Below are 14,397 nucleotides of genomic sequence, written 5' to 3'. Positions count from 1 at the left end.
TTCGGGGGCACCCAAGGACGGAACGTCTCCCGCCTTCTATCCGCCCCCCCCCCCTCAGCGATCGCTCCCGCGCCCCCTCCCGCCGGCCCTCAGCAACTGCCGCCCCGCCCCTCCCCACCTCGAGCCCCGCCCCCTCCGCTGTGACGCCGCAGCGCCGACCCGTCCCTCGCCGGGTATTCCGCCCCGCTGGGCCAATGGGCACGCCGCGGCTGCGCGTGGCGGGGATGGCGGGGACGGCGGGATGGTCGTAGTGACCGGCGGCGGCGGCGGCGGCGGCGGCTGCTGCTGCTGAGGGGTGGGAGGGTGGGTGGGCAGGGGAAGGGGGTCGTAAGATGGCGGAGCTGCAGAATGAGGAGCGCTACAGAGTGTCCTGCCGGAAAGAAGGGCAGAATGTCACGGTGATGCACGTCAAGCTGACCGAGACCGCCCTGCGAGCGCTGGAGCGGTACCAGGGCTGCAAGGTGAGAGGGGGCGGGCGTGGGGTTCTGCGGGTTTACAGCGGGGGGAAGGGGGGAGTGGTGGGATGTCTGCGAGGTGGGTCTTACGGTGCGAGCATCCCCGCGTCGGACCCCGCACGCCCCATCCCGTTCCGCTGCTCCCGTGGGGTCCCTCCCGCAGCATCCGCGGTGGCGGGTGTGCAGGTGCCGCGGACGAAACCCCGACACCCCTCGCACGCCCCTGACGGGGACGGGACGGGACCCGCCGGGCAGGTCTGGGTCCCCACTCGTGCTCCGTGGGCTCCTCGGGAGGCAGCCGTCCCGGCGGAGGACGGGGTCCGGAGCGGCGGTTGGAAGTTGGAGCGCGTTGGCGTGTTCTCCGCGTTCTGACACTTCGCAAACTTCCAGCAGCGCTCCGGCGTGCCCGCTGGCTTAAAATGAATGAATTTCTCGTTACGGGTTCTTTTCGCAAGCGCTCGCCGAGCGCCGTCCCGGCGTGGGGGAAGCAGCCCCGCAAGCGGCGGGGATTTCGTTTTTTTTCAGGGATTTTCGAGGCTGCAAAAGGCTCGAAGGTCGCGCGCGTCCGTGCCGCGTTTAAAAGTGACTCGGGTGTTCGATGTTTGCAGTTGCAGCCGCCTTTCGCGGTGCCGGCATCCTCGCAGCTAATTTTAAAGTCATTAACTGGAGCGCTGCGCTCGGGAGAAGGGGTGCGTTCCCGCAGCCGGTGGGATGCAGGTGGGACGCGCTGCTGGGATGGGAGCGCTTCCCTGGTAGCGGAGCGTTAAATGAGCTGAACTCTTGATCTTGGGTATTTCACGCTGTAACTGGGGAGCGGAGAATCCAGAAGGGTTGTGCGCACCTCGTGGAAGTGCGCTGTGGGATGTTGCGGTCTGAAAGCAGATGCTTTTGTGTATCAGATGTGTGACAAGTTGGAAGTTGTGCTGACTGAAATAAAACTGCTTTCTTTACTGCAGGTAAATACATCTTGAGAGAGGTTTAATTATTTCTGATTTATGAAACAACTTGGGTAAATTATTTACCTGTGTTTTTTTCTAAACCAGGATCAATTTCCAAGTTCATGTAATTTTGAGTGAAAAATGAGTAGTACATGCCTAATCGTCAGGATATTGTGAACTGAATAAAGAGTGGTTTATGGTCATTATGCTCAAGAAAATAATTTAAATTCTTTTCCCTATTTCGCTATTTCTTCTTCTCCCTAACTGCAAATGAGACTCCAACTCTTCCTGCAGGTCTGCTTTCTATAATCTGGTCCTGCTGAAGTTTGAACGTGCCGTTTGAGCAGTGGCAAGTGGAAGAATAACGGAACATAAAAGCTTCAAACTTTTGTTATTCTAGCCCCTGGAATTTCTGAGTTTAGAGAGGGTCATCTTTTAAACTATTCAACCAAATTACACATTTCTAACTTCTGCACTGTCCAGAGGAACCTCCTGTGGCACTGTTTGAGAAGTGATCCTCAGAGTTATCTTATTGCAGAGGCTTTTTGGTTTGTTTTATTAATATTTGACAAGAACACCAGCATCAGGGGGAGGCATGAGGGAGGTGAGAACAGACTATCTCTTTCTGTTGTCTCCGTTTTAAATAGGTCTGGCCATGATCTGCTAGGTCACACATCTGTCCAGTGCCAGAGGAGGACAGGACTGATGGTCTGTAGCTGGTGATACCTTCCTTCTCTCTAGCTTAATGCTCAGCTATGTTGCTGACCCATTTCAGTTCTGGCTGTGCAACTGAAAAATTTGCAGTGAAGGCTCAAAATCAGCATTGCTGAGGACTGGGGAGTGCAATAAGGGGATTGCAAGGAAGGTAACCTACAGCTCTGCTGCTGCCTCTGTTCTGTGCTGGAAGGTCTTATCTGTGTAGCACAAGTAATATCGCAGAAAGCATGTAGAGGTGAGAAATCAGGATAACCCTCCAATGACCTGCTTATCCCATCACCTGTATAACCTGGGCAGCATGTAATCAGGCTCTGTATACTTAATTGCTTAACATTCAAATTTAAACAGTCTGCATAAAGAACGAAGCAGTCTCTCCTTGTTGCTACCTCTGCTAAGGGTTTTCTTAGCTGGCGTGACAGCTAAAGAAAACTTGAAAGACTCTTAAGTTCTTACATTAAAAACATCTAACTTCACCTCCACCTTCAGAAATACAGAGTAGAGATTGTACCTCTTCAGCAGGCCTGGTCTCTGCGGCTTAGTAGGTGAGTACAAATCCTGATTCCCTACTCGCTTTATGTGCTCTATCATCATGGCCTGGGGTCGACTGGCTTCAGATGATGGAGGACGTTCATGCCTAGATTTCGTTTGGCAATATTGAGCAGCGTGCTTTAAGATCCTTGAGCATCATCTGTGGCAGTGTTAATTTAAAGCCTGGCTCATTGTTTTTTTAAAACAAGTTCTATGTAGTAGGGGGTGATATTTTGGCTTTAGTTTACTTAAGTGCTGTGGGTTGCCCTCAGAGGCCAGAGCTGCAGCTGCTCCACAGGAGAGGTCCTGCTCTAAAATCAAGGCTGAGTGGTCCCTGCCCACCTCGGGCAGAGCTGTGCCTGCTGGTGGGACCTTACTCTGGGGCTCAGCTGCTTTGGCATCTCACCACTACCAGGTATGGCTTTGCTGGCCTGGTACATCACCTCCCTCCATCCCTTGTATTGCCCTCTGGGACTTTTTCTGAACCCATTTAGTTGTGAGCTTCTTCTATATTATTTTTTTTTCCGTGCTGGTTCGGTGCTGGATGCAGAAGTGTGAGAGCTAACGTGGTGAGAGGGAACAGAGAGCAAGTGGCCAGGGTAAGTGGTAGGAGCAGAACCTTCGTTTTTCAGTGGCAGGTAACTGATTAGATTAGCTCAAGTCATAGCATGCAACTCCACCCTCTGTGCAGAAACTTTGCCCGGCAAAAAAACAAAAATTACTTTTTGCTGGCTTAGCTGTAAAGTTGGCTTAGTGTATGATCCTCAGAAGCAGAATAAAGAGAACAGGTTAAAGAGAAATGGAGTCATTTTACTTTGGTGCACATGGAGCCTCTTATCTGGTTTGGCCACAGCATATAATTTCACTCTCACTGGTGGTGGCCTGACCTAATCTGCTGACTACTCTGAAGCCGATCAGAGAATACTGCGTGGAGTAGTGTTTGCAGAGAAGTGGGGACAGTGCTGCCTTCAACTGATGTGGCTTTTTGCAGGATTAATGTCTGTCTGCAGTCATGTTTCAGCTGTGCTTCTCCAGGTAAAAGCAGCTGGAGGTGTATATTTTATTCTGCATGCTGTTAAAGCAAAGGTTTTGGCCTGTAAAATCTGAGCTTTTCAAACCAAAGGATAATTGTGACTCTTAGGAATCTGTTTTGCATTTAAGTTTTTATTCTTCAAACAGGCACTGGGATGTTCCAGGTGCAGAGTCAGTAAGCATATGAAATGCTACCTTTGCCTGATGTTCTCCCACTCTAAGCAATTGAAATGGAGTCACAGGGCTCTGCCATATTTCATTTACCAGGGTCAAATCTTCCTGTGGCTTGTATCTGCCTCAGGTGGCCAGGGTTTGGGCTGGGGGTTAGGAAACTAATTTGTTTGAAGGGTTTGGCCTTTTAGGGAGCTCTGGCAGTGTCCTGCTGAAAATGAGGATGTGCTTCGGCTCACAGATGGCACAGATGTCTTAGGTTTTGCGTTTTTGCTTTTGAGGTCAGCTCTAAGGTAGACACCTTGTTAATCTTTTCAAAACTGTAGCTTGCATGTCCCCACAGCTGTGCTGGATTTAGATTAAGGTGTGTAAGGATGGGCTCTGGCACCTGCGGTGGGGAGATGCTACCCTAGATGAGCAGCTGGGGAGTTGATGTGACACTTGGAGGGGGGAACTCCAGATGATGACACAAGAAGACTGGGAAGATAAGCTCTAGGAAAAGAGAAAAAGCAGACTGGGTTAACTGGGAGTGAAGGAGAAGACTGGAGCAGGAATTATTAGGAGCTCTGAGGGGGCAGCCGAGAGCTGAGGTCAGCTGGTTATCAACCCTCCTGTCTCCCATGGTAGGGAGTGGGGTGAGCTGAGCTAGCAGTGAGCAATGGCATGGCTGGAACAGGTTGAGGGAAAATGCTGAAGGTAATCCTAGGAACAGGAGTGTGTGGGAGAGTCTGGTTCGTGCAGGGCATTTCCAGAGCCTACAGTGGAGCTGGGAGACCCCAAGGCATTCCATTCTGCTATTGACACATAAATGAAAATCTGCCACTGGCACACTTGCCACCAATATCTAAACTGCAGGAGAGTGATGTTCACTTCTGTGCAAAAGAAGGAATGTGCCTATGTGACATCTCTGTGGTTTTGCCTCCAAGTTGCCGATGGAGAGTTGATGGCAAGTTGTATGTCTATTTTCGTATGATTTCTTGAAATCTAAGATTGCATCGCTCTTACTGTATGATGTGACTAATAATGCAGAGTTAATTGATTTGAGCAATATGAGTATTCATTATAAATGCATTTTCATCAATGACTGGTTGATTGTGAGATCTTTTGAACCTATTTTCTTATGGCAGCAAGGCCTGTGTGACGTCACTCTGCGTGTTTTTGTGTTGTCGCTAACTGCTGAGTCCGATTTCAAACCTATTAGTGGGGGAAAAAATCTTAATCCTTATGCTTTCTTTGGGGTAGCTGGGTGGTAGCTATAGTTCTTCCAGTGGTATTGATGCATTACCTTCCTGCAGAATTCCTACCTCATCTAGCGTACAGGACAGCCCTGGATAAATCAGAGGTCTGGTATGAAGTGACTAAGACGTGTACCCTGTTTCAGATGTCAGAAGGTTGTGGCTGATGAGACATGGGAAGATCTTAGGGCAGTAAAACACTGTCCTAGCAAATGTGATGGCTTGATTGTAGTGCCTTGCCTGCATCCTTCACAGGTGATCAGTAGGGACACAACTGAGCTGAATGTCCAGAGTGAACTTTTGAGATGGCTTGAACTGATTGAAGGTTTCAGGACCCCTGAAAAGGGAAAGTCCTATTCCACTTCTTTCTGTTGCAGAAAACTACCCATTTAACTATTTTGTGGCATGTCTTCTAGGTTAGCAAGTTGAATGAGGTTGTGGAAAAGACCCACAAGTGCTGGAGGGAATGGGTAGGGAAAGGAGCCAGACCTTCCTCTTCAGGCACTGTGGGCTGTTGAGCAGTTGATGGCCACGCAGCAAGAATACAACTTTGTTTTACAATACAGTAAAGTAGATTTATTTGTCAGCTTCCCTAGGAGTGGCAGTCCCACCTTCTGAGCCAGCAACTCCAGTGCTTTCCCTCTCCCAAGGCTGTTCCTGTCTGGCCCCAGGGCTGCAACACCAGTGCTGTGGCTCCAGGAGATGGGTTGAGCTGATGAGATGCACCCTACCCATTCCCCTCAGCATCTGCATGCTACTTCTGCTTGCCTTGTCCCCGTGCCAGTGCTGGCAGTCCAGTTTTGGCATTGAGTGATCGAGTGCTCCCTTTGGCAGCATCCCTCATGTGGACTGCCACTGCTGTGTGCTGGTCATGGATATAGTGAAGGGAACCACAAGCTACAGGTGAGAACATGAAGTGCCAATGAGTCTCAGTGAAAACAAGAAGTTGGGTTTTTCATATTTGACACCCAAAACTATCAGGTAACACAGATCATAGTCACCTCTTTCTGTTACTGCTTGTAAAATGGTAGTAATGCCCACTTACGGTGACTAGGAGGATAAACGCACTGGTATTTGTGAAGTACTCGATGAGCACTGTGTCTTTAGGGTTTGTATAGTAACCAAGTTGTGGAACTGTGTGCTAAGGTTTTTTCAATGTTTGGAGTTTTCCTGCTCACTGAGTACTGTCCAGATCATGTAAAGCCATCCTATATTAAAAAAAAAGCCACCAACAAAATAATGTAACTCAAAAACTAATAAGAATGGGTACACCAAAGGAGGCTAAATTCCTGTTGTATTTCCATATCCACTGTCAGAATAGCTCTGGCACCCCACAACATGGTTGTTTCAATATATTACACCTCTGGAGGTCAGAGTTGGCTATCTGAACTTTGTTAAGTGCAGCCTGGCTGGCTGCTTCAGTTTCTCAGTCCTTGCAGCCGCTTGGAAGCATGATGTGACGATGTGCTCGCTGGAGTGGGTACGTAAGGAGGGATCCTCTGTGGCAGTGCTACGCTGTCTGGAGTAATTTAAGGGACTTCATCAGTGCAGGTAGTCTTTCCTTCCAAATGCTTTTTCTCCTCCTTGTGAGGACACCTCTGTAATTCCTCAGCATAAGTTGTGCTGATACATGCTCTGAATTGACAAATGACATTTTTGGCCTCAGTTGGTGGCTCCAAGCCCCAAGGCAGGGAAGAGAAGCTGCTGAAAGGAGGAGGAGGGGAGAGGGGAAATCCTTAGGATGGCATTGCCAGACAACACTGGTATCTTGTTCTAGCCTCCTCCTACATAATACATTGCTCTTTAAAAATTATCGAAGCATATGAAAAACTTTATTACACATCACAATCTCTAATGTGCTGATACAAAGGCATCTTCTGCTTACTCTGAGTCAACGTGCCTGAAAAACAGTAGATAATTAGCTTCACGTACAAGGGTGGTGCCTTATAAATATCTGAGTTATTTGCAGTGTGCCATGTGTGTGCACAGATCTCAAGTCTTGTGAGCAGACGCAGTCCCTGCCTAAAGGTTATTAAGCAAAATAGTGGACCTGGAGGAGAAAGCTCTTGAGTTTTTGCCCCCCTGGATTAGAGATTTAAGACCTGACTGTTGCAGCTCCTCTAGCTAGTTTTTTTTTAACCAGTCCTCTGTAGGAGAACTTATTCCTTATCTTAAATAGAATCTTCAGATGCAAATAAAGAGTAATTACTTAAATGAAGTGTGCCTGGAGCTGTTTGTAGCTTGGGTTTCAGCTGAGTTGACACCAGATTATTCCTACTCCTTAGTGAGGTGATGCATGTGTTGCTTCAGCTGTTTTGGGTGCTAACAGCTTTTCCAGGATCACTTCCTTGGATTAACTAGGTGGGACTCTAGAGTTTATGCCCTAGGTGTGGGATTGTAAGGTTTTCAAGTTTGCACTGTTCCAGAAGTTTTGGGCTGAACTGGCCAAACTGGTGAGAGCAGACTGGGACAAGGGGTCAGCTCACATGTTAGGTGAGAGATGAGATTGGCACCGGAGGAATGATGTGCAGAAGTGGGTCTGGCTTAGTGGTGGCTCTTCAGGGTGGAAGTCCACCTCTGATTTCCCGAGTCAATCCTGGAGTCAGTTTCACTTAACATGTTCTGCAGTGGCTTGGAGAAGGTATTGAGATGTCAAAGCTTGGAGGTGATGCTTGGATTTTTCAGGTGATCAGAAAGTGATGCTGAGTTGGTCTGGAAAGATCTTGCCAAGCTGGATCGGTGCCAACAAAGGTGGCATATGGTTTTCATCACAGGTAAGGTAACATGTAGGGGAAAAACAAGCTCTGCATGACATGAAACTCGGAATGGACAGTTGCAACTACAGAATAAGAGATCTTGGAGTTGCTATTTCCAGTACTGGGAAATCATTTGTTCAGTGTGCATCATCAGCCAGAAAAGCTAGCAAAGAGCCAGGTACCATCTGGGAGGGCATTAAGGGTGATAGAGAGGGTCCCTTTGGTGCTGTGTAAAGTTCTTGGGCACCCACATTTTGAGTCCCCTGTGCAATCCTGGTTTGTGAGGGATGTGAGGGAGGAGAGCTGTCCTCTGCTTGCTCTCTCCAGCTGTAGCAGCTGCCTTGCAAGGAGAGACCACAGAGCCTGGGGCTCTCCGCTGGGGAGTGAAGGATACAGGACTGCGGCTCAAGGAATTGTAGGTGACATGACAGTAGAGCTGATACTGCCCATGTCTTGCAATACTGGAGGGAGAGGGCAGCTGATGGAACCAGCAGATAAAGGAAAGCAGGTGGATCTGTTCACCTGTTGGATGGTGGACTTCTGCACCTTGCTCTCATAGGAGGCTGAGGGCAGGCAGTAGCAGGGATTTTGGGCAGGGACTACACTAATTTGTGGACACCAAGTGTGTAAATGGCCGCAGAACAGGAGTAATGAGGGATGCACCTTCTAACACCCCTAATAAGGGCAGGTGGTAGGGAAGTACAACGGGAATGGGCATTGAAAGTGGTGAGGCTCCTGGTCTTCTGCAGAGAGCCACTTCTCTAAAGCTTCGTGCTCTTTGCTGCAAGAAAAGAAATGCAGGAAAGCTGGGTGATCCTGGGGGAGCAGAGGGAAGGGGGGTTTGGAGAAGTGCTTCCTGCGTTTGAGGTGAAGCCTGAGGTCCATGTGGTGGTAGTTCAGAGCAGTCAGCTTGTTGGATGCGGGGCTTGACAGAAAGTTTGGCTGGAGGGCCAAGGTCCCCTGCCCCACTCCCTGCCACAGCATCCTGCTGCTCCAGACTGCCTGCCAGCGGGTAGGTGTGACCTTTCTGCTTGATGCCGTGCTAAATTCAGATTTTTTTTTTAAATTGCACTTCCTCACACTGAAGCAGGGGAGGTGACTGGTATACCAGCATGGTTCCTCCAGCTCAAAAAACAGCTTGTGTCAAATTCTGTGAGCCACTGAAGAAGGTGCTGGCTGCTGCATGGTCCTATGCAATTATTGCATCAGGGTTTTGTGAATTGCCTTCATACGTTAATTTCTCTGTGGAGCACTAAACTTCATTCTAGAAAACCCCAGACAAGGGTTAGGATTCGTAACTGTGTGCCAGACTTTGCATATGTAACCTGTCACATGTTTTTTCAATGAGTTTACTTGTATGTGCTGATTAAGTGGACAGGTACATTACTAATGCCAAACTCGGCTGACTTCTAAAAGTTGTAGGCTTTAAGTCAGAAGGTTTGTGGAGCAGACAAATATGCAGCGAGCCATTTCAGGTCTTAAGGTTGTATGTGTTGTTGGCTGCTGCATAACTTGAGATAGTGTATATAAGCCTCCAATCAAACAAGTGTAGTCACTTTTAAAGACCCCACCGCCAATTCGTGTGGGAACTCCAGCTCTTCAGTGGTATTATTTCTGCCTGACCCCCTCTCTGGGACTTTGCATCATCGGGTGATGCTTACAGGTGACATTGAACACCGGTGAGGCTCAGCTTCATCACACACTCCTGCTGCCTGCCCTTGGCCGGGTCCAGCACTTTCTGACACCCGCATGAGCAGGTTCAGGTCATTGCCAAACCCAGCGTGGGGAGTTTTCTGCTGGATGAGTGAGATGGATTTTATTGCAAAAGGGTGAGACAAGTGCAAGTGAAGGAGGAGGAACCTGTGGCTGGCGGGAGGAGAGGACAGGGGTTGAATCTAACTTGCCTTTCCAGTGATGCCGAGTCCTGAATGGCACCTAAACTTTAAGTCCATAAGCACTTGCTTTTGCTGGCATAAGTCTGTATTAGTCAGGATTTCATCCTTTGGTGCAACTTGTTTAGTGTAAGTGTTTGCAGTGTGTTGGCAAACTCCCTGTAACACCCTGTGGACAAAGCCTAGCAAATTGAGCTAGTCAGCATAGCTGCCCTATGTTTTTGTGTCCAGCAGCATAATTTCAGGATTCAGTAAAGCTGAGCAAAGTCAGCACTGCTGCTAAAATGGGATATTCTTATCAGTGGCCTCCTGCTGGCACTAGTGGTGTTGCTGTTTGGGCTGTGTCGAGGAGCAGATCTGACCAGAAGCCAGCCTGTGACAGAAAAGTAGTTTCCAGCTAGCAAGCTCCTTGATTTTTTAATATTTTTTTTTTTTCCCCTGAACATTTGCAAGTCTTCATGGACTGTGGTGTCAGCACAGCAGCAGTGCAGGACACTTCCATCCTCGCAGGTCAGGAACAGTCTGCGCTTGGTGCTGTGAAATGATAGAGACAAGGTGCAGGTGGCTTTTGTTATTTTTGGCCATATTGTGTATTTCCCTTGGCAGATATGTAGCTGAAGAAGTGAGGATTGTTTGGGGGAGCTCAGAAGTTTTTTGGAGCCAGTGTGATTGTGCTGCATGTCTTTTTGTCTTTAAGACATGTGCTAGCTGAAGTTAATTAGCTCAAGTTACAAGTGTAAGAGCAGAAGAGGGGTGCTATTCCCTGCCTTTCTGAGGACAGCCGGTCTGTCCACACTGCTGGGAGCAACCCAAAAGATGCTGTGGTGGGAAGCTTGGTTTCCAGTGTTGCAAGAGCTCCTGGCAGTACTGGTGGGTGCATGGGGGTCCGGGCAAAGAGCAGGTCATCTGTGACACTGGGAAGCAATGGGGGCCTGAGCGTTGTCCTAATGAGGAAAGCCATTGTTAGGAAGACCTTTTGAGTAGGCAGGTTGCCTTTGTTAATCACGCATCTCGAGCTGATACCCAGAACTCAAGTACATGTGAAAATGCTGTTATTGAATAGTCTTTTTGGAAACTAAGCCAATCCCAATCTGTAAGCAACCAGGGTAGCAGGGCAGGGCTTGAGAGGGGGGGAAGCACACTGTATTGGACTCCCACATTCAACGGTACTTCGGGCAGAAGAGGGGTTGGTTTTCCTTTCACTGCCAGCAGATACTGCTGTACAACTTTCAGGATTTTCTCAGTCTCCCCATGGCACGCCGTTGTCCTTGCTAAGCACAATAAAGCATCAGTTCTTGGGCTCCTTGGTGCTAAGTGGAGGGAACCCTGGGTGCTGCGAGGAGCCTGGACCTGCTGCTGAAGCCCTGGCCACTGCTGCCCGGTGGCGTCTGCATCTTGGTATGGGCATGAGGAGCCTTACGGTTTGCTGTGGGATCATCCACCTTCTCTTTCTGCAGCAAATTAACTTCTGCCGGAGCGCAAATATTTGTCATTTTGCTTACATTCTACTTATTTTCTTTCTCTTGTAGGATCGTGTTTCTTCTCAACCTTCAATTCAATTTAAAGGATCCCAAGGGGTGAGTATTTTGTACTCTTGTTATATTGCAAAATAAATGGAGTGTAGATTAACCACTTTCACTTATTTAAAAAAAAAAATCCTACAGACATTGTTAAGATCTGCTTAATACCAGATATGTTTCATTGTGTATTTACTTGAATGTTGTAGCTGAAAGTGGAAGAGAATCATGCTTTAGGTATGCTTCTTTTTTATCTTATTTTTGTCACTTTTTAGCCTAAATTTGAAAGCCATGGAAATAAGTTGTAAGTCATCAACTGAGCAGTGCAAATTTAATATTTTTTAAATAGATGTTAAACAGTTGGTTTCAAGGTGTGAAGCAGAACTGCAGTTTTGAGGGGTGGGGTTGTGCATACCACAGACTACTGATGGTTCTTGACCCTTTTCTGAAACTAATAAAACAGAGTATTTCAAGCTTCTTGAAGAGTTGAAGGAAAATATGAGGAAATGTGGCCTCCTAATGGCCACAGGTCCTGTTAAACAATCAGTCAGTGGTGCAAATTGGAGAACTAAAGCTGAAGTTAACATTAAAATACAGGCTATGATCTCTAAGTAGAATGATTTAAGGTTTTCGGTTTAATATTTAAACTTTAAGGGATGGCTAAAGTCTTATTTTTAAAGACTGACGTATGTATTGTGCTTTTTATGCTGTTAAACTTAATTCAGATCCATTAACTGATCCAGTTTTCATGTAGCTGTGTGGCGCTGGTGTATAAATAGCCGGGAAGGGGCAAGAGAAGGATGAGTAAGGTCTTTATGCTGGTGTGAAGAGGTACTCCGCCCACAGCTGTGAAACTACAGTCCTGGTCCAGCATCAGTTTGGCTGAAGGGTGCTCGGATGCTGGGAGAATCATATCTATAACTAAGCTACTTGTGCAGACAAAAGTCTCTTAACTGCACTTGTAAGAAAATCCTTTGTCATTATAGCTTATTCGCAATTTAAACCATACTGGCAAATATTTAAACTACACTGTTGAAAGAGTTTCCTTACTCAAATGAATAACCATCTTAGTTGAGAGTCAGCCAAAATAGCTGTACCAGGAGAGAGTGGCTGGGAGCACAGATCAAATTAAATTTGTGCTGCCATCAAGAGGGAAGTTGCACTTGCTAATCTGGCTGGGAAGTAATCCAGTAAAACAGACTGGCCAGCCCCACCGATTAGCTTCCTGGTCTGCCGGCTGTGGCAGCAGGCACATGAGTGCTGCAAGGAATGGAGCAGGAGCCGAGTTCAAAATAAGCTCTCAGAGTATAAATAATTAACCTAGCTGTTAATCTGAAGTTCTGCAAGTAGTATGCTGTGAAAGAAAAATTACCAGGATGCTTTATTTACCCTGCACCGTCTCTTTCTCTGCAAAAGTTCATGTGCTGCTTTCTCCCATGCTCTCTAGTAGCAGTTTTAAAGCAGTAGTATGTGAGGTTTGAGATGTTACTAAGCTGGGAGAGACTTTGTTTCTCAGCTGTAAAAAGTCTTGGGGTTCTACCAAAAGGTGTCAAAATCTGGGGGTCACAAGACTGCTGAAGAGCAAAATGTTAACTTACAATGGTATCACCCTTGTTTCTATTAAAAAGTTAATCCAGGTATGTACTTTTTGATTATGAAACTCAACAGTAAGGTCTGCTTGCATGCTCTGTGGGGTGGAAACATCTGCAGGGACTTCGCTGCTTGCTGCAGAAGCAATAATCTCTTATGGTACTTTTCAAATCTGTCCATAATTAAGGAAATGCAAACTAAGGAATTTATTGCAGGAGATTCCTAGATTCTAAGTCTTTGCAATAGGGAGAGAAATTTAAGGTAATTAAGGCAGGTGGTAGCTTAAAACAGGACATTTACTACTTTATATACAGTGGGAGAGAAATGGTTAGCTTGTTATTTGTGTATATTGTGCAGCCATGTTCTGAGTATTTCCAGAGTACACAAATTGCATGGCAGAGGACTGACCTGGCCCTTTGAAAAGCCTGCCTTCCTCTTCTGGACTGGTTTCCCGTAGGAGGTCTCCGGAGTGAAGAGTGTTCAAGGTGTATTTGTCAGTGCCAAGGCGTTGCAGGTTACCTATGACAGCAAGACGTTTCCTTAAATGCTGCTGAAAGCAAATAGTAATTTTCTTTGTCTCTTGAGAGTACTTCCTCTGCAATTCAGGCAACTATCTAACTCCCAGCTGAGGATAAAATACTAGCATTACAAAAAAAAAAAGCTTTTGTTTGTTTGTTTGTTTTAAATATGCCATCTCTAGTTGCACACGTTCTTGTCCCAGGCCTATGTGGCTGATGGGAAGGGCTGGAGTGCAGAAATAAAAGGAGCTTTCTGGCTTGGGGTGGTCTAGAGTTGCATTAGATGTGGGAACTGAGCAAAGGAGCCTTACACTAGAAGAGGCAAGGGAGGAGCTTTTATTTCATGTATATGTTTAACAAGAGGCTAAGATTGGTGTCAGAGGGGTTCTGCAGTCACTTTGCCAAAAAAGAAAAGCAAGCTTCATTTTTTTCTGTTGTACAGTAGGGTTGCTCAGAAGGGATCTGAAAAGTGTTGGAAGTACATAGATGGTGTCAGAAGGCACAATAGCAAATCTAGTGGTGCCGTAAGATGTTTTGCATTCAGTATGATAATAAATCATCTCTGTGTGCTGCATAGTTAGCCTCTAGATGCTGCTCTTCAGTACAAGAACCACTGAAACTGCACTGGAACAGTTTGCACAAAACACAGCTAAGAACTCTGAGATTTGTGAATTCATAAAATATCTGTGATTGTTAAAACAAACTTTTGCACCAGAGCACAAGTCAGCCCCTGGGAGGGGAAACTTTTCCTCCTGGAACATCTTACTCCCAAACACTCTGGATGATAACGTCTGCTGGTGACTGAGAGAGCTGGAGGACACTGAAGGACTGCAAGAAGTGGATCATTACAGTGATTCAGATTAATTTTTAAGAAATAGCTTGTAATTAAACACCTAGGCAGCCTGGAGAATGTAGCAGCTGTGCTGTGCTAGATACAATAGCCCTGAGGCAGGTGAATATTGGCAATTAACTTGTAACACAGTAGGGATACCTTTAAAAAAAAAAAGTCCAATTATAGTCCAATGTACTTCTGTAGAGGTAATTTTTC

General features: G+C 46.8%; 1 protein-coding gene across 1 annotated transcript in view; it reads left to right on the top strand.

The window, feature by feature from the left end:
• The first annotated feature begins 332 nt into the window (after positions 1-332).
• The window catches only part of ELL2 (elongation factor for RNA polymerase II 2), a 41,030-nt gene continuing 26,965 nt past the window's right edge, over positions 333-14,397 (top strand). Inside the window, exons 1-2 of the mRNA XM_075019980.1 lie at positions 333-461; positions 11,254-11,301. Coding sequence (XP_074876081.1) covers positions 333-461; positions 11,254-11,301 — 177 coding nt within the window. The remainder of the gene's footprint in view (positions 462-11,253; positions 11,302-14,397) is intronic.

Source organism: Buteo buteo, chromosome Z (assembly GCF_964188355.1).
Source record: "Buteo buteo chromosome Z, bButBut1.hap1.1, whole genome shotgun sequence".
Classification (NCBI taxonomy): Eukaryota; Metazoa; Chordata; class Aves; order Accipitriformes; family Accipitridae; genus Buteo; species Buteo buteo.
Note: the sequence above shows the minus strand (reverse complement) of the source record. Positions and strands in the feature narration are given on the sequence as shown.